This window comes from Ornithorhynchus anatinus, chromosome 3 (assembly GCF_004115215.2).
Source record: "Ornithorhynchus anatinus isolate Pmale09 chromosome 3, mOrnAna1.pri.v4, whole genome shotgun sequence".
Classification (NCBI taxonomy): domain Eukaryota; kingdom Metazoa; phylum Chordata; class Mammalia; order Monotremata; family Ornithorhynchidae; genus Ornithorhynchus; species Ornithorhynchus anatinus.
Genome location: NC_041730.1, coordinates 139941589 through 139968239, shown reverse-complemented (window position 1 = coordinate 139968239; position 26651 = coordinate 139941589). Strand labels below are relative to the sequence as shown.

General features: G+C 50.4%; 1 protein-coding gene across 6 annotated transcripts in view; it reads left to right on the top strand.

The window, feature by feature from the left end:
* PTPRE (protein tyrosine phosphatase receptor type E) overlaps positions 1-26651 on the top strand; it is a 162786-nt gene that overhangs the window by 80660 nt on the left and 55475 nt on the right. For 5 of the 6 annotated variants that reach the window (XM_029061304.2, XM_029061303.2, XM_029061306.2 and 2 more), the window contains 4 exons: positions 270-406; positions 10838-10928; positions 15964-16040; positions 18496-18532. In XM_029061304.2, coding sequence (XP_028917137.1) covers positions 270-406; positions 10838-10928; positions 15964-16040; positions 18496-18532 — 342 coding nt within the window. The remainder of the gene's footprint in view (positions 1-269; positions 407-10837; positions 10929-15963; positions 16041-18495; positions 18533-26651) is intronic. The other variant, XM_029061305.2, reaches the window with a different exon arrangement.

Below are 26651 nucleotides of genomic sequence, written 5' to 3'. Positions count from 1 at the left end.
TAGACGGACACATTCCCTGTCCCCGGCGAGCTTACAGTTAAGGGAGCTTGCGTTGTACCGAGCGCTTGGGCTGCGCTGCACTGTGCTGAGCGCCTGGGAAAGTCCGACAGAGAGGAGAGGCGCGTTGCGGTCCCTCGAGGGGTCCCCGCCATCCCTCCGAAGGAGGACGAGGCCCCTTGGGGGCCCCTCCCGCCTGGGCCCGTGGGGACGGACCCCAACGCCCTGTGGCCGGGGTCCCCTTCCCCTCTGCCCCCCTCCGCCGTTCACAGACCAGCAGAGAATCCTCCTCCTCAGCCGCTCTCCCTCAGGCCCCAGGAAGCATTTCCTGATCCCGGTGGAGCGCCTGGAAGACGAGATCCGCGTCCGCTCGGCCGACGACTGCAAGCTCTTCCGGGAGGAGTTCAACGTGAGTCTCCCCGGCTGCTTCTCCTCGGGGCTCTGCTCGACGGCCGGGGGCCCGAGGGGGCCGGAGGCGGTCCCGAGTGCGAGTCGGGGAGATTCCCCGGTCGGGGGGGGCCGCGGGGTGGGGGTGAGGGAGGGGTCGCCCCCTCAAAAGACCTCCTGCAGAAGCAGTGTGACTCCCAGGCCCGGGCTTCTCAGCCCGATTCCAGCACTCGTCTGCTCTGTGACCTCGGGCCGGTCACATCACTTCTCTGGGCCTTAGTAACCTCATCTGTAAACTGGGGGTTATTTATAATGATAATATTATATATGGTGATGATCGGCGTGGCTCCGTGGAGAGAGCCCGGGCTTGGAAGTCAGAGGTCAGGGGTTCGAATCCCGGCTCCGCCACTTGTCAGCTGTGTGACTGTGGGCAAGTCACTTCACTTCTCTGAGCCTCAGTTCCCTCATCTGGAAAATGGGGATTAAGACTGGGAGCCCCACGTGGGACAATCTGATGACCCTGTATCCACCCCAGCGCTTAGAACAGTGCTCCGCACATAGTAAGCGCTTAACAAATACCAACATTATTATTAATGAGGGTATTCGTTAGGTGCATACTATGTACGAGGCTCTGTATCAAGTGCTGGGGAGGATACAAGCGAATCGAGTTGGACACAGACCTGTCCCACGTGGGGCGTGGCTCAGTGGAAAGAGCCCAGGTTTGGGAGCCAGAGGTTGTGAGTTCTAATCTTGCCTCCACCGCTCGTCAGCTATATGACTTTGGGCAAGTCGCTTCACTTCTCTGTGCCTCAATGATCGCATCTGTAAAATGGGGATTAAGACTGTGATTCCCCACGTGGGACAACCTGATCACCTTGTGTCCTCCCCAGCCTTAGTACGGTGCTCTGCACACAGTAAGCGCTCAATAAATACGATTGAATGAATGAATTATTATCATTATTATTAATCCCCACTTTGCAGATGAGGTAACTGAGGCCCAGAGAAGTGAAGTGACTTTCCCAAGGCCACACAGCAGACAAGTAGGAGTGTGTGGGATTAGAACCCATGACCTTCTGACTCCCAGGCCCGCGGTCTATCCACTAAGAACATGAGCCCCAAGCGGGACAAGGACTCTGTCCATTCTGATTGCCTTGTATCTACCCCAGCGCTTAGTACAGTGCCTGGCACATAGTAAGTGCTTAACAAATGCCATTTTAAAAAAAAATCTATCATGGCACCGGCCAAGCTCGGCCCGGAAGGAGGCTGGGGATCTACCCCCAACCTGGGCCCGACCATCTCAGGGGGAAAGCTGAGGTGGCTTCTGCCTTGGCCACAACCCGACACAGGCGAGGCCGTGAGAAGCTCAGCTCCTGAGGTAAAATAGATGGTGGATAATAATAATAAAAATAAAAATAATAATAATCATGGTATCTGTTAAGCGCTTACTATGGGCCAAGCCCTGTTCTAAGCACTGGGGTAGATACAAGATAATCACGGTCTTAATCCCCATTTTACAGGTGAGGTCACTAAGGTGCAGAGACTTGCCCAAGGTCACACAGCTGACAAGTAGGGGTGTGGGGATTAGAACCCAGGTCCTCAGACTCCCAAGCCCGGGCTCTTACCCCTAGGCCATCTACAAGATGGCATTGGCGACGGTGGCGGCCCGCCTCCTTCTTAGCGGGCGAGGCTCGGCACGTGGCCCCCGCTTGGCTCCGTCTCCCCGTCAGGGAGGATGAAGCTCAATTAGACGTCGAGGCAGACCGGCCCGGAGAACGTTCCAGACCCCGTAATTTGAACGTCTCACCCTCCGGCGGCTCCAGGTTCGAGCCCTCTTGTAGTTTGCTCCCTTGCTTAGTAACCCCATCGCGTCCCATTGAAGGATTCTGGGCAGAGGATGAACGCGGGTCCCGCTGCCGGTGCGGGGCCGCTCATTTCTGATCGAAAGCCGGGGTTGTTTCAATCCTCAGTGGTATTTGTTGAACGTTTACTGTGCGCGGAGCGCCCTACTAAGCGCTTGGAGAAACTTATGAGGAAACCGGGTCACGGGGACCGTTCGTTGGCAGTTATTGGATTGGCCGTGGGGGCTGGTAGTTTGAAGACACCAATCCATCAATCAGTGGGATTCGTTGAGCTCTCACTGTTGCGCAGAGCGCTGTACTAAGCAGCATGGCTCAGTGGAAAGAGTACGGGCTTGGGAGTCAGAGGTCGTGGGTTCGAATCCTGGCCCTGCCACTTCTCAGCTGTATGACTGTGGGCAATCACTTAACTTCTCTATGCCTCAGTTACCTCATCTGTAAAATGGGGATTAAGACTGTGAGCCTCACGAAGGACAATCTGATTACCCTGTATCTCCCCCAGCGCTTAGAACAGTGCTCGGCACATAGTAAGCGCTTAACAAATACCAACATTATTATTACTAAGCGCTTGGAGAACCTCCGGTTATGGGGAAACCGGGTCACGGGGACCGTTCATTGGCAGTTAATGGATTGGCTGTGGGGGCTGGTAGTTTGAAGACACCAATCCATCAGTCAGTGGGATTTGTTGAGTATTCACTGTGCGCGGAGCACTGTACTAAACGCTTGGAAAACCTCAGGTTGTGGGGAAACTGGGTCACGGGGACCATTGATTCAGTGGAATTTGAAGGATTGGAGGTGAGGTGGCAGTCCAGAGACAGCAATCAATCAGAGATATTTATTGAGTACTTTCTCTGTGCAGAGCACTGTGCTGGGCCCTTAGAGAGCTCTGGTAAAGAGGAAACCATGTCACAAAGACCGTTGATTCAGTGGGATCTATTTTTTTTTTAAATGGTATTTGTTAAGCGCTTACTAGGTGCTAGACACTATTCTAGGTACTAGAGTAGATACAGGCTAATCAGGTTGTCCCCCATGGGGCTCACTGTTGTCATCTCCATTTTACAGACAAAGGAACTGAGGCCCAGAGCAATAATGTTGGTATTTGGTAAGCGCTTACTATGTGCAGAGCACTGTTCTAAGCGCTGGGGGAGATACAAGGTAATCAGGTTGTCCCATGTGAGGCTCACAGTTAATCCCCATTTTCCAGATGAGGTAACTGAGGCACAGAGAAGTTAAATGACTCACCCACAGTCACACAGGTGACAAGTGGCAGATGGGGGATTTGAACCCATGACTTCTGACTCCCAAGCCCGTGATCTTTGAAGTGACTCACCCAAGGTCACACAGCAGACAAATGGCAGAGCCAGGATTCGAGCCCCGGGCTCTACCCACAGGGCCTCGCTGCTTTTCTGCGACAGATTCCTAGCTTATGGTGAAGTCCTTCACTCCTGAGTGTCGTTGCACCCCCGAGTCATTGCCGGTTTGTGTCGTGAGCTGCCACTGTCAGGTTGTGAGACCCCGGAGCCCCGGGGAGTGTGGTGCGGGGGCGGGGGAAGCGGAGGAGCGTCAGGCTGGGCCTGGCCCCAACTGTGGGACCGCCAACCTTGCTTCCGAGCCAACGTGGGGGCCGTATCCTTCCGGGCCAGACTGAGGTGGAGGGAGAGCCTTGAGGCAGCGTGGCTTAGTGGTTAGAGCCCGGGCCTGGGAGTCAGAGGAGCTGGGTTCTAATCCCAGCTCTGCCCCTTGTCTGCTGAGTGACCTTGGGAAAGTCACTTCACATCCCTGGGCCTCACTTCCCTCATCTGTAAAATGGGGGTTAAGACTGTGAGCCCCAGGTGGGACAGAGACGATGTCTAATCCCGGCTCCTCTGCTCGTCAGCTGGGTGACTTTGGGGAAGTCACTTCACTTCTCTGTGCCTCAGTTACCTCATGTGGAAAATGGGGATTAAGACCGTGAGCCCCACTTGGGACAACCGGATTACGTTGTATCTACCCCGGCGCTTAGAACAGTGCTTGACACATAGTAAGCACTTAACAAATACCATAATTATTATTCTTAGCTTGTATCTACCCCAGCATTCAGTACAGTGCCTGACACACAGTAAGCGCTTAACAAATACCTTAAAAATGCCATGAGTCTCACTGATGAGTGGACCTCCCCGACATTCCTGATGCCACATTCCCGGGAAAACACATTTCATGGATGAACAGAGTCTGCTTTTAGAGCCAGATTGTGTCCTGGTAACACATTGTTAGAACAGTGTGACCAAATAGCGATAATTGGAATGACTGGGGTATTTGTTAAGCGCTTACTACGGGCCAAGCTCTGGGGTCGGGACAAGATAATGGGGTCAGATGCAGTTCCTGTCCCACATGGGGTTCACAGTCTAAGCGGGAGAGAGAACAGCCATTTAATCCCCCTTTTATACATAAAAAGACTGAGGCCCAGAGACGGGAAGTTGAGCAGGGATTATCTGTTGCCAAATTGTACATTCTAAACGCTTGCTACAGTGCTCTTCACATAGTAAGCGCTCAATAAATACTACTGAATGAATGAAGTGACTTGCCTAAAGTCACACAGCGGGAAAGTGGCAGAGCTGAGATGAGAACCCAGGTCCTCTGACTCCCTGGTCCTGTGCTCTTTCTACTAGGCTACGCTGCTTTTTATGGGCGGTGTGTTCTTGCTCACACCTTCCATCCGACTGAATAAAGGGTGAATATTATTTTGGGCATCTGGGTTCATATCAACAAAACTCTTTGCCAGAGGTACCCTGAAGGCATTTTCAAAGGCTTTTCGGTCTCATTGTCCATTTGAGCATTTCCCCTAAGCTTTCATTTTCGTTTCCCCACGGTGGAGGGCTTGACTTTTTCTAAGAAACCTAGTGAACTGGGAAATAATTTCTTCACGTTACCCCCGCGATGCATTACCTCACCGATTTCTCAGTAACCTTCCAACGCCTCACCATATTCCCCGTCTGTGGTTACGTTCCACACAGGCAGGATGTTTTAACGGTTACAAGACAGAGTCAAACCGAGAAGGCGCTCGGATCCTTTTCACTTCCCCTGGGTAGTTTCCATAAGTCACTAATAATAACGGTGACAAGAATTATTATTAGCAGCTTCCGTCGCTCCTGGGAAGGAGCCGCGGAGCACTGCTGGCAGAAATCCACACGTCGTAAATTCATCCTCTTCTGCTTTTTCTCTGTCCGCTCTTCCACCTGGAACATAATTTCTCCATCCTTATCGATTCCCATGTCCACGGCCCGTACCAGCTGTTTCAGTTGTTTAACTCCCTCCTCAAACCCTCTGTCCCCTCATCGGCCCTAGTAATCTCTTGCCCCTAATCACCTGGCCATGTGCTTTATTGATAAAATTGAAACCATGAGGCATGATCTCCTTAAAATCTCTCCTGCTCCTTGCCAGGCCCTCCCTCCTCCTGCCCCTTCTGTGATTCTCCCATCTTTCCCAACCGTATCTCAAGTGATGTCCTACCTCCACTCAAAAATCCACTCCCTGCACCTGCACCTCCTACCCCATCCCTTTGCACTTTGTCAAAACACTTGCCCCCTCCCTCTTCCTTCCCTGACCGCTGTCTTTAACTGTCCAGTCTTCAATGGCTTCTTCCCTGCCACTTTCAAACATGCTCATGTGACCCCATCCTAAGAAAACCCTCCCCTGACCCCACGTCTCCCTCCACTTATCGCCCCATCTCCCTCCAACCATTCCTCTCCAAACTCCTTGAACAAGTTGTCTACACCTGGTGCCTCAAATTTTTCTCCTCCAATTCTCTCCCAACCCTCTTCGCTCTGGCTTCCACCCCTTTCACTCCACAGAAACTGCACTCTTAAAGGTCACCAGTGACCTCTTTTTTGCCAAATCCAGAGGCCTCTACTCCATATTAATCCTCCTTGACCTCTCATCTGCCTTTGACCCTGTGGACCACCCCCTTCTCCTGGAAACTTTACCCAACTGTCTTCACTGACACTGTCTTCTGGCTCTCTTCCCGTCTCTCTGGCCGATCCTTCAATCGGTCGATCAATCTATGGTATTTTCTGAGCACATACTTTCTGCAGAACCCTGTACTAAGCACCGGGGAGAGTACGATACAATACAAAGAGTTGGTAGACACATTCCCTGCCCTCGATGAGCTCACGTTCTAGAGGGGAAGACTGACATTAATATAAATTAATAAATGATAGATATGGACATAAGTGGGGTGGGGTTGGGAGGGGGGATGAATAAAGGGAGTGAGTCAGGGCGACGTAGAAGGGAGTGGGAGAAGAGGAAAGGAGGGCTTAGTCAGGGATGGCCTCTTGGAGGGGACGGGCCTTCGACAAGGCTTTGAAGGTGGGAAGAGTCATTGTCAGATATGAAGAGGGAGGATGTTCCAGGCCAGAAACAGGACGTGGGTGAGAGGTCAGTGGCGAGATAGGCGAGATAGTTGCTCCTTCTCAGCCTTTTCTCAGGCTCCTCCTTTGCCTCCCACCCTCTAACTCATTCACTCCCACTGACTCAACTACCATCTCCGCGGATGATTCCCAGATCTACATCTTCGGCCCTGACCCCTCTCCTCTGCAGGCTTACATTTCCTCCTGCCTTCAGGATATCTCTACTTGGATATCCCGGTGACACCTCAAACTTGACATGTCCAAAACTGAACTCCCTATCTTAAAACGCTGTCCTCCCCTTGGCTTTCCCTTCACTGTAGACAACACCAACACCCCCCCTTTTCTCCCAAGCTCGTAACCTGTTATCCTCAGCTCCTCTCCCGCTTTCAATTCACAAAGTCAGTCTGTTGGTTCTGCCTTCAAAACATCTCTAAAATCCTCCCTTTCCTCTCCATCCCAACTGCTCCCTCGCTCATCCACTTATCCTACCCCGCCTTGACTCCAGCATCCGCTTCCACGCTGACCTTCCGGCCTCCTGTCTCTCCTCACTCGATCCCATACTCCGTTCCGCTGCCCGGATCGTTTTTCTAAAAATAAAATGTTCAGTTCAAGTCTCCCCGCTCCTCAAAAGCCCTCAGCGGTGGCCCGTTCACTTTGGCATCGAACAGAACCTTCTCACCATCGGCTTTAAAGCAGTCTATCCCTTTCCCCCGTCCTACCTCACCTCGCTAGTCTCCTACGACTAACCCAAACCGCACACTTTGCTCCTCTAATGCCAACCTTCTCACGGTACCTCCATCTTGTCTGTCTTGCCTTCGACCTCTCTCCCACGTCCTGCCTCTGGCCTGGAACACCCTCCCTCCCCAAATCCAACCGGCAATGACTCTTCCCCCTTCAAAGACTTCTTGTAGGCCCATCTCTTCCAGGAGGCCTTCCCTGCCTAAGCCCTCCTTTCCTCTTAATAATGTTGGTATTTGTTAAGCGCTTACTATGTGCCGAGCACTGTTCTAAGCGCTGGGGTAGACATAGGGGAATCAGGTTGTCCCACGTGGGGCTCACAGTCTTAATCCCCATTTTACAGATGAGGGAACTGAGGCCCAGAGAAGTGAAGTGACTCGCCCACAGTCCCACAGCCGACAAGTGGCAGAGCTGGGATTCGAACTCATGAGCCCTGACTCCAAAGCCCGTGCTCTTTCCACTGAGCCACGCTGCTTCTCCCACTCCCTTCCGTATGACCCTTACACTTGGGTCTGTACCCTTTAGACACGTGATATTCACCCCACCTTCAGCCCAGCAGGACTTTTGTCCATATCTGTAATTTATTTTATCACCCGTTTCCCCCTCTAGACTGTCAGCTCCTTGTGGGCAGTGAACGTGTCTACGGACTCGGTTGTATTTTCTGAAGTACTTAGTACAGTGAAAGCACTCAGTAGCAGCGTGGCTCAGTGGGAAGAGCCCGGGCATAGGAGTCAGAGGTCATGGGTTCTAATCCCGGCCTCTCTCAGCTGTGTGAATTTGGGCAAGACACTTAACTTCTTACTTCGTTACCTCATCTGTAAAATGGGGATTAAGACTGTGAGCCCTATGTGGGACAACCTTATCACCTTGTATCCTCCCCCCGGCACTTAGAACAGTGCTTTGCACATAGTAAGCGCTTAACAAATACCTTTATACAAGAAGCAGTATGACTCAGTGGAAAGAGCATGGGCTTGGGAGTCAGAGGTCATGGGTTCTAATCCCGGCCTCTGTCAGCTGTGTGAATTTGGGCAAGTCACTTAACTTCTCGGTGCCTCCGTTACCTCATCTGTAAAATGGGGATTAACTGTGAGCCTCACGCGGGACAACCCGATTACCCTGTATCTACCCCAGCGCTTAGAACGGTGCTCGGCACATAGTAAGCGCTTAACAAATACCAACATTATTATTATTACCGTAACAGTGCTTGGCACAGAGTAAGTGCTTAACAAATACCTTTATACAAGAAGCAGTATGACTCAGTGGAAAGAGCATGGGCTTGGGAGTCAGAGTCATGGGTTCTAATGCCGGCTCCGCCACTTGTCAGCTGTGTGACTTTGGGCAAGTCACTTCACTTCTCTGAGCCTCAGTTACCTCATCTGTAAAATGGGGATTAAGACTGTGAGCCCCATGTGGGACAACCTGATGACCTTGTATCCTCCCCCCAGCACTTAGAACAGTGCTTTGCACATAGTAAGCGCTTAACAAATGCCATCATTATTATTAATACACAGTATGGAATGATTTCTTTGATAATAATAATTGAGATAATAATAATTTTGGTATTTGTAAGCAAGCGCTTACTATGTGCAGAGCACTGTTCTAAGCACTGGGGTAGATACAGGGTGATCAGGTTGTCCCACACAAGGCTCACAGTTAATCTCCATTTTACAGATGAGGGAATTGAGGCCCAGAGAAGTGAAGTGACTTGCCCACAGTCACACAGCTGACAGGTGGCAGAGCCGGGATTCGAAACCTTGACCTCTGACTCCCAAGCCCGGGCTCTCACCACTGAGCCACGCTGTGATATTTAAGTGCTTACTGTGTGCCAAGCACTGAGGTAGATATAATAGGATCAGATTAGACCCAATCCCTGCCCGAAACAGAGCTCAAAATCTAAGAGAGATTAAGTCTGTGAGCCCCATGTGGAACAGGGATGGTGTCCAACCTGATTATCCTTTATTCATTCCTTCATTCAGTTGTATTTCTTGAGTGCTGACTGTGTGCAGAGCACTGTACTAAGCGCTTGGGAAAGTACAATACAACAATAAGGAGTGACATTCCCTGCCCACGAGTTTGCAGGCTAGAAGCGGGGGAGACATCGATACAAATAAATAAAATGATAGATATGTACATAAGTGGGGACAGGGAAGTGGGGAAGAGCAAAGGGAGAAAATTAGGGTGATGTGGAAGGGAGAGGGAGATGAGGAAAAGTGGGGCTTAATCTGGGAAGGCCTCTTGGAGGAGATTAAGGCTTTGAAGGGGGAGAGAATAATTATCTGTTATTGCTACCCCGGTGCTTCGATCAGCGCCTGGCACGTAGTAAGCACTTAACAAATACCATAACAAAAAAGCACAGGGATTTAATTCCCATTTTACAGATGAAGGAACTGCAGCCCAGAGAAGTGACTTGGCTAAGGTCACACAGCAGACAAGTGCCGGAGCCACAGTTAGAACCCAGATCCTTTCATTCAGTTGTATTTATGGAGCTCTTATTGTGTGCAGAGGATGGTGCTCTGTCACTAGGCCCCACTGCTCCTCGCTGCTTTGGAGGCGGGCAGGGCTGGCAGCTGCCTGATGTGGGGAGAAAGGAAGGAAGCAGCGTGACTCAGTGGAAAGAGCACGGGCTTGGGAGTCAGAGGTCATGAGTTCGAATTCCGGCTCTGCCACTTGTCAGCTGTGTGACTGTGGGCGAGTCACTTCACTACTCTGTGCCTCAGTGACTTCATCTCTAAAATGGGGATTAACTGTGAGCCTCACGTAGGACAACCTGATTACTTAGAACAGTGCTCTGCACATAGTAAGCACTTCACAAATACCAACATTATTATTAAGGAATTCCCGGCCAGGGGAACGGTGAGAGGGAGGGGCAGCCAGCAGTAGGGAGCCTGGGAGCAGCGTGGCTCAGTAAAAAGAGCCCGGGCTTGGGAGTCAGAGGTCATGGGTTCGAATCCTGGCTCTGCCACTTGTCAGGTGTGTGACTGTGGGCAAGTCACTTCACTTCTCTGTGCCTCAGTTACCTCATCTGTAAAATGGGGATCCACTGAGAGCCTCCCGTGGGACAACCTGATTACCCTGTATCTAACCCAGCGCTTAGAACAGTGCTCTGCACATAGTAAGCGCTTAACAAATACCAACATTATTATTAGATGACCACGAGAAGCAGCGTAGCTTAATGGAAAGAACTCGGGCTTGGGAGTCAGAGGACGTGGGTTCTAATCCCTGCCCCTCCACTTGTCCGCTGTGTGGTCTTGGGCAAGCAGCTTAACTTCTCTGTGCCTCAGATACCTCATCTGCAAAATGTGGACTAAAACTGTGACAAGTGGGACGACCTGATTACCTCGTAACTACCCCAGCACTTCAAACAGCGAACACTTTGTTCGCTTCACAAACGAACAAATACCTTAATTATATAGCTAGCGGGCGTTCTGCCTGTGAACTCCTAACGTTTGCTCTCAATGTCGTTTTCATTTACAGTCGTTACCATCGGGCCATTTGCAAGGAACGTTTGAACTGGCCAATAAAGAAGAAAACCGAGAGAAGAACAGATATCCGAACATCCTTCCCAGTAAGAGCTTACATTCGTTTCCCGCTTTTCCCTTTGGTTGGATGGCCTTTGGAGACCTTCCGGTGGCCGCCAAGTTGTCCCCAGTCAATCAGTCAATCAATCCATCAATGGTATTTACTGAGTACTTACTGTGTGCAGAGCTCTGTATTAAGTGCTTGGGAGAGGACAGTGTGTGACCTTGGGCAAGTCACTTCACTTCTGTGTGCCTCAGTTACCTCATTTCTAAATGGGGGATTCCAAGTCCAACCTGATCATAATAATAATTGTGGTATTTGATAAGTGCTTACTTTGTACCATGCACTGTTCTAAGCGCTGGGGTAGATACACGATAATCAGGTTGGACATAGTCCCTGTCCTAGCTGGGGCTCACAATCTTGATCCCCATTTTACAGGTGAGGTAACTGAGGCACAGAGAAGGTAATAATAATAATGATAGTATTTGTTAAGTGCTTACTGTGCGTCAAGCACTTTTCTAAGCATGGAGGTAGATACAAGGTAATCAGGTTGTCCCTCTTGGGGCACACAGTCTTAATCCCCATTTTACAGATGAGGTCACTGAAGCACAGAGAAGTTAAATGACTTGCCCAAAGTCACACAGCTGACAAGTGGCAGAGCCGAGATGAAATAAAAATTAATAAAATCAATTTGGTATTTGTTAAGCGCTTACTATGTGCCGAGCACTGTTCTAAGCGCTGGGTTAGATACAGGGTAATCAGATTGTCCCACATGAGGCTCACAGTTAATCCCCATTTTACAGATGAGGAAACTGAGGCACAGAGAAGTGAAGTGACTTGCCCACAGTCACACAGCTGACAAGTGGCAGATCCGGAATTCGAACTCATGACCTCTGACTCCCAAGCCCGGGCCCTTTCCACTGAGCCACACTGCTTACTGATTAGCTTGTATTTACCCCAGCTCTCAGTAGAGTGTCTGGAACATAGTAAGCGCTCAACAGATAGCACAATTATTTTTATTAACAGAGTCGGTAGGCTGTCACCTACCCACGACGAGCTTCCAGTCCACAGTGGCTGTTGGGGGACTGGTCGCGGGGTGCATTCAATAGTATTTATTGAGCGCTTACTCTGTGCAGAGCACTGTACTAAGTGCTAGAATGTACAATTCGGCAACAGATAGAGACAATCCCTGCACCAGTGATGGGCTCACAGTCTAAACCCCGGTGGCACCCCGGTCACTCGCAACTCACAGACTCCAATGGGGGTGGGGGGTGGGGGTGATGGGGAGGGGAGCTTGTGGGTAGGGATTGTCTCTGTGGATGAATTGTCCTTTTCTTAGCGCTCAGTACAGTGCTCTGCACACAGTAAACGCTCAATAAATGCGATTGAATGAATGAATGAACTCGCTTTTCGCTGCCAAGATCAGCTACTTAAGGGCTCGGGGTTCAGAGGGTGGGAGAGGCCCTCGGAGCCAGCGGGAGTTGGCCACTTTAGCCGGGTCAACTGGGCGTCAGTTCATATACCCTTGGGCCAGCCACGGGGTCAGGGGTCAGGACCAGGACACCTTCACTCCTGTTACCCTTAATTATGAATACTTGTGGTATTTGTTAGTCAGTCGTATTGACTGCGTACTTACTGTGGGCAGAGCACCGTGCTAAGCGCTTGAGAGAGGACAATAACCACGATAAACAGACACATTCCCTGCCTATAAGCTCTTAGTACGGGTCAATTTCTGTGCTGAGCACTGAGGTGAAGACAAGATCACTGGGTTGGGGATTGTCCCTGTCCCACTCGCAGTGGAAGGGACAGGAAGAACGGGTGTTTCACCCCCCATTTTACAGAGGAGTAAACCGAAGCCCAGAGGAAGTGAGTGGCTTGCCTGAGGCCGCACAGCAGGCAAGTGATGGAGCCGGGATTAGAACCCAGGTCCTGTGGCCTGCCGTTCCTCTGCTCGCCCCACAAGGCCCTCCCTAAACGCACCCTCTGATCAGCTTCCCCATTAGGGGCTTCTTCTCTGAACACAAAAGCCCCTCTCTTCTCTCCCCCCATCTTTCCCTCTCTCTACTCTTTCTCATCTGCCTCCTCTCTCCTCTCTCCTTGTCTGTCTCCTCTCTTTTCCTTGCTTTCTTTTTCTGTCTCCTCTCTCCTTCTCTATCTCTCTTTCCCTACTCTCTCTCTCCTCTCCTTTCTCTGCTCTTTTCTCTCTCTTCTCTTATTCTTTTTCTCTCCCTCTCCTCTTTCTCCTCACTCTCTCTCTCTGTCTTTTTCTGTCTCTGTCTCACTCTTCTCTTTCTCTCTGTTTCTATCACTGCCTCACTCTTCTCTGTCTTCATTTCTTTCTCTTTCTCTGTCTCACACCTCTCTCTATCTCTCTCTTCTATGTATCTCTTTGTATCTCTGCCTCACTCTTCTCTCTTCATTTCTTTCTCTTTCTATGTTTCACTTCTCTTTCTCTCTCTTCTATCTCTTTCTATCTCTGCCTCAGTCTTTTCTCTCTTCATTTCTTTCTCTTTTTCTCTGTCTCTGTTTCACCTCTCTCTATCTTCCATCTCTCTTCTATCTATCTCTTTCTATCTCTGCCTTACTCTTTTCTCTCTTCATTTCTTTCTCTTTCTGTCTCTTTCTTTCTCTTCTCTCTCTCTCTTCTATCTCTTTCTGTCTCCTCGCTTTCTCTTTTTCTGCCTTTGTCTGTCTCTGTTTCACCTCTCTCTTTTTCCTCTCTCTCCTGTCTCTCTCCCACTCTGCTCTCTCTATCTCTTTCTATCTTTCTCACAATTCTCTTTTTGTCATGCCATAGTGGATAGGGCAAGGGCCTGGGCGTCAGAAGATCACGGGTTCTAATCCCAGCTCTGCCACTAATCTGCTGTGTGACATGGACAAATCACTTCACTTCTCTGGGCTTCAGTTAACTCATCTGTAAAATGGGGGTCCATTCATTCATTCATTCAATAGTATTTATTGAGCGCTTACTATGTGCAGAGCACTGTACTAAGCGCTTGGGATGAACAAGTCGGCAACAGATAGAGACGGTCCCCGCCGTTTGACGGGCTTACGGTCTGATCGGGGGAGACGGACAGACGAGAACGATGGCGATAAACAGCGTCGAGGGGAAGAACATCTCATAAAAACCGATGGCGACTAGATAGAATCGAGGCGATGTACAATTCATTAACAAAATAAATAGGGTGACGAAAATATATACAGTTGAGCGGACGGGTGCGGTGCTGTGGGGATGGGAAGGGAGAGGTGGAGGAGCGGAGGGAAAAGGGGAAAATGAGGCTTTAGCTGCGGAGAGGTAAAGGGGGGATGGCAGAGGGAGTAGAGGGGGAAAAGGAGCTCAGTCTGGGAACGCCTCTTGGAGGAGGTGATTTTTAAGTAGGGTTTTGAAGAGGGAAAGAGAATCAGTTTGGCGGAGGTGAGGAGGGAGGGCGTTCCGGGACCGCGGGAGGACGCGGTCCGGGGGTCGACATCGGGACGGGCGAGACCGGGGGACGGCGAGGAGGCGGGCGGCGGAGGAGCGGAGCGTGCGGGGTGGGCGGTGGAAAGAGAGAAGGGAGGAGAGGTAGGAAGGGGCGAGGTGACGGAGAGCCTCGAAGCCTAGAATGAGGAGTTTTTGTTTGGAGCGGAAGTCGATAGACAACCACTGGAGTTGTTTAAGAAGGGGAGCGACATGCCCAGATCGTCTCTGCGGGAAGATGAGCCGGGCGGCGGAGTGAAGAATAGACCGGAGCGGGGCGAGAGAGGAGGAAGGGAGGTCAGAGAGAAGGCTGACACGGTAGTCTAGCCGGGATATAACGAGAGCCCGTAACGGTAAGGTAGCCGTTTGGGTGGAGAGGAAAGGGCGGATCTTGGCGATATGGTAGAGGTGAAACCGGCAGGTCTCGGTAACAGATAGGATGCGTGGGGTGAACGAGAGGGACGAGTCAAGGATGACACCGAGATTGCGGGCCTGTGGGACGGGAAGGATGGTCGTGCCATCCACGGTGATAGAGAAGTCTGGGAGAGGACCGGGTTCGGGAGGGAAGATGAGGAGCTCAGTCTCGCTCACGTTGAGTTTTAGGTGGCGGGCCGACATCGAGGCGGAGACGTCCCGGAGGCGGGAGGAGATGCGAGCCCAAAGGGAGGGGGAGAGGACGGGGCGGAGATGTAGATCCACGTGTCATCTGCGTAGAGATGGTAGTCGAAGCCGTGAGAGCGAATGAGTTCACCGAGGGAGTGAGTGTAGATGGAGAACGGAAGAGGGCCGAGAACTGACCCTTGAGGAACTCCGACAGTTAAAGGATGGGAGGGGGAGGAGGCTCCGGCGAAGGAGACCGAGAATGACCGGCCAGAGAGGTAAGGGGTCCAGACAGCGAGCCCCACAAGGGACAGGGACTGTATCCAACCCAATTTGTTTGTATCCACCCCAGTGCTGAGTACAGTGCCTGGCTCATAGTAAGCGCTTAACAAATACCATAATAATAATAATAATTATTATTATTATTTTAGTCTCATTCTCCTCTATCGCATTTTCTTTGTCTCTGTCTCAGTCTCCTTTCTCTTTTTCTTTCTCTATCTCCATCTCCTCTCTCTCCATCTCTGTCTCTCTGTCTCTATCTCACCAACTCTCTTTTTCTCTCTATCTCTCTCTGTCTCTCTACCACTCTTCTCTTTCTTCTTCCCTTTCTCTGTCTCTGTCTTTGTCTCACTCTCCTCTCCCTTTATCTCTGTCCCCCGTCTTTCTCTGTCTCACCCCTTCCCTTTTTCTCTTTATCGCTCTCTATCTCTGTATCACTCTCCTCTTTCTTTTTCTCTTTATCTTTCTGTCTCTGTCTTTATCTCTGTCTCACTCCCCTCTCTCTTTATCTCTTTCTCCCTGTCTCACCCTTTCTCTTTTTTTCTCTCTCTATGTCGCTCCCTTCTTTCTTTTTTTCTTTCTCTTTTTGTCTCTCCTTCTCTCCCTCCCTCTCCCCCCGTCGCTCCATAAAATGGCTCTGTCCGGCCACAGGCCTTCAGTAATTGCCGAGGCTCCCGCCCGCGTGAGGTAGGGGTGACGGCACCGCCTCCCTTCCTCTTGTCACGGCCGCCTCCTGTCTTTGCAGATGACCATTCCCGGGTGATCTTGACCTCGCTGGATGGCATCCCCTGCTCGGACTACATCAACGCCTCCTACATAGACGTGAGTGAGCAGGGCGCCCCTTCTCCCCGGGCAGGCTGGGCATCAGTAGGCATCGGGGAGAAGCAGTGATGCCTAAAAATAATGCTGGTATTTATTAAGGGCTTACTGTGTGCAGAGCACTGTTCTAAACGCTGGGGTAGATACAGGGTAATCAGTTTGTCCCTCGTGAGGTTCACAGTCTTCATCCCCATTTTACAGATGAGGTAACTGAGGAACAGAGAAATTAAGTGACTTGCCCACAGACACACAGCTGACAGGTGGCAGAGGAGGAATTCGAACCCATGACCTCTGACTCCCCTGCCCGGGCTCTTTCCACTGAGCCACGCTGCTTCTCTAGTGACTAGAGCACAGGCCGGGGGGTCAGAAGGTAAAGGGTTCTAATCCCAACTCTGCCATTTGTCTGCTGTGTGATCTTGGGCAAGCCACTTCACTTCTCTGCGCCTCAGTTACCTCATCTGGGGATGAAAACTGTGAGCCCCACGTGGGCCAGGGACTGGGTCCAACCCAATTTGTTTGTATCTACCTCAGAGCTTAATTCAGTGCTTGGCGCATAGAAAGCGCTTAACAAATACCATAATTACTATAATTATCATTATTAATAATAATAATAATAATGTGCCGAGCATTGTTCTAAGCACTGGGATAGATACAGGGTAATCAGGTTGTCCCACGTGAGGCTCAGAGTCTTCATCCCCATTTTCCAGATGAGGGAACTGAGACACAGAGAAGTGAAGTGACTTGCCCAATGTCACACAACTGACAAATGGCTGAGGCGGGATTGGAACCTATTACCTCTGACTCCCAAGCCCGGGCTCTTTCCACTGAGCCACGCTGCTTTATTATTAGACAGGGGGGATGAGCGGGGCGCGTCGGATGCCACTCTAGGGGCGGGGTGGTGGAGTCATAGGAGCTCAGAGCCTCCTTCCCTCCCTCCTTCCCTTCTTCCTCCTCCCCACCAGCCCCCCATCCTGGCTATGGTGGTGTTTTCCTGGCTTCTGCGGCGCCAAGCCCTGGGCCAAGCCCTGGGCCAAGCGCCGGGGTGGAACCCACAGTCGAAGGGGGAGGGAGGATGGGGAATTCACCCCCATTTCCCGGACAAGAATTCGGAGACACAGAGGAGTCAAATGAGTTGTCCTTGGCAGACGCTGGAACCCAGCTCTCCTGGACCTCGCTCCTGGGCTCTGCCCACCTCCATGGCTTCACCCCCACCCCTGGGGATTGAGGAGAGACCCCCCCCCCCCCCACAGACCCACACCCACACAATCTCACCCTGGACACAAAGGTTTGTGCTTGCGCACCCACAATCACATACCCACTCAAACACACGCTCATCTCATCCATGGAGCCCCTCACCAGAATTGCTGTATTTATTCAACACTTTACTCTGTATTGTGTTTGGGAGAGGACACAATACAATCGAGATGTGGGACTCAGCTCACCCAGTGTCCCACCCCACGATGGATACAACAGATACACACACCCACACAACACACTCACATACCCACGCCCACACACACTCATCTTGTCTAAGAGCCCCACGCCAAGAACTGCTGCGTTTATTAAGTGCTTACTCTTACGCTCTGAGAAGCAGCGTAAGGAACCCGGGCTTGGGAGTCAGAGGTCATGGGTTCTAATCCCGGCTCCGCCACTTATCAGATGCGTGACTTTGGGCAGGTCACGTAACTTCTCTGTGCCTCAGTTACCTCATCTGCAAAATGGGGATTAAGGCTGTGAACCCCGTGTGGGATGACCTGATGACCTTGTATCTACCCCAGCGCTTAGAAGAGTGCTCGGCACATAGTAAGCCCTTAGCAAATACCATCGTTATTATTATTACTCTGTGCAGAACACTGTACTAAACGCTTGGGAGAGGACGATACAATTGCGATGTGGGATTAACTCACCCGGGATTCCACCCCAGTTTAGACTGCGAGCCCACTGTTGGGCAGGGATTATCTCTATCCGTTGCCGAATTGTACGTTCCAAGCTCTTAGTACAGTGCTCTGCACACAGTGAGCGCTCAGTAAATGTGATTGAATGAATGAATGAATTCAACAGACACACATGTATGCCCACAAACACACACACAGAAACACACACCCCAAAACCACAGGACCTAAAAGCCCAGGGAGAAAGGAAGTGTAGAGAATGAAAAAGAGAAGCTGGAGTGGCGTACGAGTGAGGCAGAAGAGAATGATCAGTCAGTGAGTGGATCAGTGGTATTTAGGGAGCGCTTGCTGTGTGCAGAGCACTGTACTAAGCGCTTGAGAGAGGACGGTAGGGTTGGAGGAATGGACCCCTGCCTTTGAGGAGCCTCCGGGTTAGCAGGGGGCACAGGAGAGGGGCGTCCCCGGCTTGGGGAGGGAGGATGGATGGGCAGGCGGGTGAAGGAGCGGGAGACAGCCCGTATCGGAAACCCTCCTGTCACTGACCAAAGTCTGCTTTATTTCTCTAGGGCTACAAAGAGAAGAATAAATTCATAGCAGCTCAAGGTAAGGCAAATAATAATAATAATAATAATGGTATTTGTTAAGTGCTTACTATGTGCAAAGCACTATTCCAAGTACTGGGGGGGATACAAGGTGATCAGGTTGTTCCATGGGGGGCTCCCAGTCTTCATCCCCATTTTCCAGATGAGGGAACTGAGGCCCAGAGAAGTGAAGTGACTTGCCCAGAGTCACACAGCTGACAAGCGGCGGAGCCGGGATTAGAACCCACGACCTCTGACTCCCGAGCCCGGGCTCTTGCCACTGAACCGCGCTGCTTCTCAAAGCAAAGTGTTAGGTAGCTCCAGTGGTGAAATCTCCTTTTCATCGGACATCGGGCGTCCTAATATTTCACCCGAGGATCTAAGTGTGTCCGTTCAAGCCTGAGGCCTAGGAGATTATGAGTTTCATACTACAAGAGTAGTAACTGGTAATAGCAATAATAACAATGATGATGGTATTTATTAAGTGCTTACTCTGTGCCGAGCACTGTTGTAAGCGCTGGGGTAGATACGAGGTCATCGGGTTGTCCCCCGGGGGGCTCGCGGTCTTCATCCCTATTTTAGAGATGAGGGCACTGAGGCCCGGTGAAGCGACCTGCCTAAAGTCGCACAGCTGGGAAGTGGCGGAGTCGGAATTAGAACCCATGACCCGGTGATAGCAGTAGCAGGATGTTAATGAAATGTACATCGCCTCGATTCTATTTAGTTGCCATCGGTTTTTACGAGACGTTCTTCCCCTCCACTCTATCTATCGCCATCGTTCTTGTCCGCCCGTCTCCCCCGATCAGACCGTGAGCCCGTCAAACGGCAGGGACCGTCTCTATCTGTTGCCGACTTGTTCATTCCAAGCGCTTAGTACAGTGCTCTGCACATAGTAAGTGCTCAATAAATACTATTGAATGAATGACTGAAGTAGTTGTAATAGCAGTAGCAGCAGAAAGAGCAGAAGAATAGCGTTATTAGCAGTAGTAAAGTAATAGTAAGAGAAGCAGGGTGGCTTAGTGGAAAGAGCCCGGGCTTGGGAGTCATTCCTTAGTATTTTTTTAGTATTTATTGAGCGCTTACTATGTGCAGAGCACTGTAGAGCAGCAGCGTGGCTCAGTGGAAAGAGCCCGGGCTTGGGAGTCAGAGGTCACGGGTTCTAATTCCGGCTCCGCCGCTTGCCAGCTGTGTGACTTTGGGCAATTCACTTCACTTCTCTGGGCCTCAGTTCACTCATTTGGAAAATGGGGATGAAGACTGTGAGCCCCACGTGGGACAACCTGATCATCTTGTGTCCTCCCCAGCGCTTAGAACAGTGCTTGGCAAGTAGTAAATGCTTAACAAATGCCATCATCATCAGAGAAGCAGCGTGGCTCAGTGGAAAGAGCCCGGGCTTGGGAGTCAGAGGTCGTGGGTTCTAATCTCGGCTCCGCCGCTTGTCAGCTGGCTGACTTTGGGCAAGTCACTTCACTTCTCCGGGCCTCAGTTCCCTCGTCTGTAAAATGGGGATTAAGACTGTGAGCCCCATGTGGGACAACCTGATCACCTTGTATTCCCCCAGAGCTTAGAACAGTGCTTTGCACATAGTAAGTGCTTCACAAATACCATTATTATCATTATTATTATCACCATTGATAACAGTAATAGTAGTAGTCATAGTTATAACGGAGCAGCAGTGTTCATTGAGCACCCACTGTGTGCAAATCTCGGTATTAAGCCCCTGGGAAATACAAAACAAGCAAATGATACATTCCCATCCTTCAAGAAGCTGCCACTCTAAGGAAGGGTCGGGCATGAAAGTATTGACAAAGAATTTCCATCCTTGCCACATCCACAAAAGGGTGCTCATTCATTCAACCGTATATGTATTGAGCTCTTATTCACACTGAGTGCAGAGGACTGTACTGAGTGCTCCGTCGCTTCTCCTCCATCCTCTCTGCGGGCACATGGGATGGAGGCCGGCCCGCCCCATCCGCGACACCCAGTTGTCTGAAGTCTAAAATCAAGCCGCCCTGGGGCCCAGGAGTCTTAGCAGCGATGGCATTTATTGAGCGCTCACCGGGTGCCCAGCGCAGTACCAAGCGCTTGGGGAAACATGAGATAATAATAATGTTGGTATTTGTTAAGCGCTTACTATGTGCAGAGCACCGTTCTAAGCGCTGGGGGAGATACAGGGGAATCAGGTCGTCCCACGTGAGGCTCACAGTTAATCCCCATTTTCCAGATGAGGTAACGGAGGCCCAGAGCAGTGAAGTGACTCGCCCACGGTCACACAACTGACAAGCGGCAGAGCCGGGAGTCGAACCCATGACCTCTGACTCCGAAGCCCAGGCTCTTTCCACCGAGCCACGCTGCTTCTCTATGAGATTTGTTCCCCGCCCAAGAAGAGCTTACAGGGAAGAGAGAGATGAAAATATCTCCTGATCCGGAAATTGATGCCTGCTATAAATTTGCCCTATCAGGCAGACACTCCTTACCATTGGTTTTAAATCAATCAGGCAGTAGTATTTATTGAGCACTTTCTGTGCGCAGAGCTCTGTACTAAGCGCTTGAGAGAGTTCAGTACAACAGGGTAGGTAGACACGTTCCTCGTCCGCACCGCCACTTGTCTGCTGGGTGACCTCGGGGAAGTCATTCCGCTTCTCTGTACCTCAGTTCCCTCATCTGTAAAATAAGGATTGAGAGCGCGAGCCCCATGTGAGACAGGAACTGTGTCCAATCTAATAATAATAATAATAATAATGTTGGTATTTGTTAAGCGCTTACTACGTGCCGAGCACCGTTCTAAGCGCTGGGGTAGACACAGGGGAATGAGGTTGTCCCACGTGGGGCTCCCAGTCTTAATCCCCATTTTACAGATGAGGGAACTGAGGCCCAGAGAAGTGAAGTGACTCGCCCACAGTCCCACAGCCGACAAGGGGCCGAGCTGGGATTCGAACTCATGAGCCCTGACTCCAAAGCCCGTGCTCTTTCCACTGAGCCACGCCGCTTCAGCGCTTAGCCCGGTGCCTGGTACATAGTAAGCATAAAAACAAGCTTTAAAGCACTCAGTCATCACTTTGTGGCTCTCCTGCTTCAACCCAGCACTCGCGCTTCGCTCTTCTAACAGCAACGGAACCTCAAACTCGCCCATCTGGCCGCCCACGTCCTGCCTCCGGCCTGGAACGCCCTCCCCCTTCATATCTGACCGACTGTGCCTCTCCCCCACCTTCAAAGCCTTACTGAAGGCCCATCTCCTCCAAGAGGCCTTCCCTGACTGCACCCTCCTTTCCTCTTCTCCCACACCCTTCTGCCTCTCCCCGGCACTTGGATTTGCCCCCTTCATTCCCAGCCCCGCAGCACTTACGTCCATATCCGTAATCCATTTATTCATTTCAATTTACGTCCGTCTCTCCGTCTGGACTGTAAGCTCGTTGTGGGCAGGGAACGTCTCTGCCAACTCCGTTATAGCGTGGCTCAGTGGAAAGAGCCCGGGCTTGGGAGTCAGAGGTCATGGGTTCGATTTCCGGCTCTGCCACTTGTCAGCTGCGTGACTGTGGGCGAGTCGCTTCACTTCTCTGGGCCTCAGTGACCCCATCTGTAAAATGGGGATTAACCGTGAGCCTCACGTGGGACAATCTGATTCCCCTGTATCTGAAGCAGCGTGGCTCAGTGGAAAGAGCCTGGGCTTGGGAGTCAGGGCTCATGAGTTCAAATCCCAGCTCTGCCACTTGGCAGCTGTGTGACTGTGGGCAAGTCACTTCACTTCTCTGGGCCTCAGTTCCCTCTTCTGTAAAAGGGGGATTAAGACTGTGAGCCCCACGTGGGACAACCTGATTCCCCTATGTCTACCCCAGCGCTTAGAACAGTGCTCGGCACATAGTAAGCGCTTAACAAATACCAACATTATTACCCCAGAGCTTAGAGCAGTGCTCTGCACATAGTAGGCGCTTAACAAATACCAACATTGTGATTATTACTCTGTTAAGGCTGTGAGAAGCAGCGTGGCTCAGTGGAAAGAGCCTGGGCTTGGGAGTCAGAGGTCATGGGTTCGAATCCCAGTTCTGCCACTTGTCAGCTGGGTGACTGTGGGCAAGTCACTTCACTTCTCTGGGCCTCAGTTCCCTCATCTGTAAAATGGGGATGAAGACTGTGAGCCTCACGTGGGACAACCTGATGACCCTGTGTCTCCCCCAGCGCTTAGAACGGTGCTCTGCACATAGTAAGCGCTTAACAAATACCAACATTATTATCATCATTATTATTATTACTGTCCCTAGGGCATAATACAGTGCTCTGCACACTGTATTAATAAATACCGTTGATTGATTGATTGATTGATTGATGGGAGAGCTATGAGACTGAGCTCAGCAGCTGTATTTGTGTGCAGTGCTTCTCGGAGTCCTGGCTTCCAACAGGGATCCTCTCAAAGCCCCTTCTGATTCTGCCCTTTGTTCATTCATTCACTGCTTCAAAAGCATTTAGGAACATTGGTTCAGCCGTATTTATTAACGTTTACTGTGTGCAGAGCACTGTGAGCAGAGCTCTGAACAAGATCTGAGGGGAATCACAACAAGCACCGTCTCTACCATCAAGGAGCTTATGATCTTTTGAGGGAAAGTCTAACATTTATAATAATAATAATAATGGTGTTTGTTAAGTGCTTACTGTGTGTCAGGCGCTATATACTAAGCGTGGCAGAGATACAAGATAATCGGGTGGGATACAGTCCCTGTCCCACATGGGGCTCACAGTGTCAATCCCCATTTTCCAGATGAGGGAACCGAGGCCCAGAGAAGCGAAATGACTTGCCCAAGGTCACAGGCAAGTGACAGAGCCGGGATTAGACCCCGTGACCTTCTGGGAAGCAGCGTGGCTCAGTGGAAGGAGCCTGGGCTTTGGAGTAAGAGGTCATGAGTTCGACTCCCAGCTCTGCCACTTGTCAGCTGTGTGACTGTGGGCGAGTCACTTCACTTCTCTGTGCCTCAGTTACCTCCTCTGTAAAATGGGGATTAACTGTGAGCCTCACGTGGGACAACCTGATGACCCTGTATCTCCCCCAGCTCTTAGAACAGTGCTCTGCACATAGTAAGTGCTTAAAAAATACCAACATTATTATTAACATTATTCTGACTTCCAGGCCGGGGCTCTGTCCATTAGGTCACGCTGCTTTTCGGACCAAGTCAATCTGGAGATTCCCAGACTTTTGGCCCATAATGTGAATTTCTGATGGGGTCAGGAGCTCCCTTGGTGGAGGGGGAGCTGACGATTGAATGAGAGAGCTAGAGATTGGCCTCAAATCTCTCCCTCAGTAACTTTTGTCTGTAGACTGAGTGGACGAAAGCACTTTTGTCTATAGACTGGTTGCCTCTATTTCCTTCTTGAGTCCATTTTACTAGGCCAATTGTTGGCCAGTTGTCACTCTGCCTTAATAATAGCCATAACAGTTATTAGCATTGTAATATTATGCCTTAACGATAATTATTTACTTCTGTTATTACTATTTTTAAGATGGTATTTGTTAAGCGCTTACTATATGCCAGGCTCTGTTCTATTATTATTACGATGTGCTTACAGTGTGCCAAGCACTAAGCTAAGCACTGGAGTAGATGCAAGATAATCAGATGAGACCAGTCCCTGTCTCACGTGGGAATCACTGGCTGAGGGGGAGGGAGGACAGGGATTGAATCCCCATTTAGCTGTGTGACTGTGGGCAAGTCACTTAACGTCTCGGTGGCTCAGTTCCCTCATCTGTAAAATGGGGTTTAACTGTGAGCCTCACGTGGGACAACCTGATGACCCTGTATCTCCCCCAGCGCTTAGAACGGTGCTCTGCACATAGGAAGCGCTTAACAAATACCAACATTATTTTAGAGATAAGGAAACTGAGGCCCGAGAAGTGAAGGGGTAAACCCAAAGTCATCCTCCTGGCCCTGGGACCGGGGTCCTACAGAAATATCAGGAAGGAAAAAGTGCCGGCGTGCACCCCATCCACCTTATAGTGGTTCACATGCTTGATTTTTTTCTCCCAATGCCATGTTTACATGCGTAATCGCTTCTCTCTACATCGTGTTCATTGGGACGTCTTTCCTTCCAATGCTGTGTTCACATTCATACATTCATTCGTTCATTCATTCATTCAGTAGTATTTATTGAGCGCTTACTATGTGCAGAGCACTGTACTAAGCGCTGGGAATGTACAATTAGGCAACAGACAGAGACAATCCCTGCCCTGTGATTCACACACATGATTGTTTCTCCCGACTCCCACGTTCACAGTTACGGTCATCTTTCCCAGTGTGGTATTCGCACGTGAGATGGTTTCTCCCAATTCCATGTTCAACTACACGGCCGTTTCTCCAATACCGTGATTATTCACGTGATCACTCCCCCCGACGTTCATTCATTCGTTGTCCTATTTATTGAGCCCTTACTTTGTGCAAAGTACTGTAATAAGCGCTTGGGAGAGTACAATACAACCACAAATAGACACATTCCCTGCCCACAGTGAACTCACAGTCTAGAGGGGGAGACAGACATTAATATAAATAAATAAATTACAGATATGTGCTTATATCTGTAATTTATTTACATTTATTTTTATACATATAGAGATACATAATAATAGTGGTATTTATTAAGCACTGACTATGTGCCAAGCACTGTTCTAAGAACTGAGATAGATACAAGTTATCAAGTTTTCCTATGTGGGGCTCACAGTTTTAATCCCCATTTTACAGATGAGGTAACTGAGGCACGGAGAAGGGAAGTGACTTGCCCAAAGTCACACAGTTGACAAGCGGCGGAGCTGGGATTAGAAGTCACGACTCCCACGCCCGGGCTTTTTCCACTAAGCCGTGCTGCTTATTTAATTTATTTATTCATCGGCATGTGTGATGTGGGGATGGGAGGGAGGATGAATGAAAGGAGCAAGTCAGGGTGACGCAGAAGGGAGTGGGAGAAGAGGAGAGGAGGGCTTAGTCAGGGAAGGCTTCTTGGAGGAGACGGGCCTTCAATAAGGCTTTGAAGGAGGGGAGAGGAATGGTCTGTCAGATATTCAGTCATTCATTCAATAGTATTTATCGAGCGCTTACTATGAGCAGAGCACTGTCCTAAGCGCTTGGAATGTACAGTTCGGCAACGGATAGAGACAATCCCTGCCCAACGACGGGCTCAGAGTCTAATCGGGAGAGACAGACGGACAAAAACAAGACGACATAATCACGATAAATAGAATCAAGGGGATGTACACCTCATTAACAAAACAATAGGGTAATAAAAATATATACAAATGAGCACAGTGCTGAGGGGAGGGGAAGAGGGGGGAGAGGCAGAGGGGAAAGGAGATTTAGCCGAGGGGAGGGAAGGGGGGGAGGGGGAGGGAGCAGAGGGAGGAGGGGGAGCGGAGGGAAAAGGGGAAGCTCAGTCTGGGAAGGCCTCTTGGAGGAGGTGAGCTCTCACTAGGGCTTGGAAGTGGGGAAGATATGAGGAGGAAGGGCGTTCCAGGCCAGAGGCAGGATGTTGGTGAGAGGTTGGTGGTCACATAGATGAGATGGAGGGACAGTGAGAAGGTGAGCGTTAGAGGAACAAAGTGTTCAGGTTGAGTTGAAGTAGGAGGAGAGCGAGGTGAGAGAGGAAGGGCGAGGTGGTGGACGGCTTTAAAGCCAGTGGGGAGGAGTCTTTGTTGGATGCCGAGGTGGATGGGCAACCACCGCAGGTTCTTGAGGAGCGGGGAAGCACGGCCTCGGCATTTTTGTAGAAAAATGATCCTGACAGCAGAGTGGAGTGTGGTCTGGAGTGGGGAGAGACAGGCGGCTTGGGAGGTCAGCAAGGAGGTTGAGACAACGATCAAGACAGGAGAGGATAAATGCTTCCATTCATTTGGTAGAGTTTGGATGGAGAAGAAAGGGAGGATTTTAGTGATTTCGTGAAGGTAGACCTGGCAGGATGTAGTGATGGCTTGAATATGTGACACCGTGTTCGTACGTGTGATTATTTCTCCCGACGCTGAGGGCACACGCACGGCCGTTTCTCCCAATGCCGTGTTCGCAACGTTTCCCCCGACACCATGTTCACACACGCAGCTGTTTCTTCCCATTCCATATTTTTTGAGTTGACGGTATTTGTTAATTGCTTACAAGGTGACAGGCACTGTTCTAAAT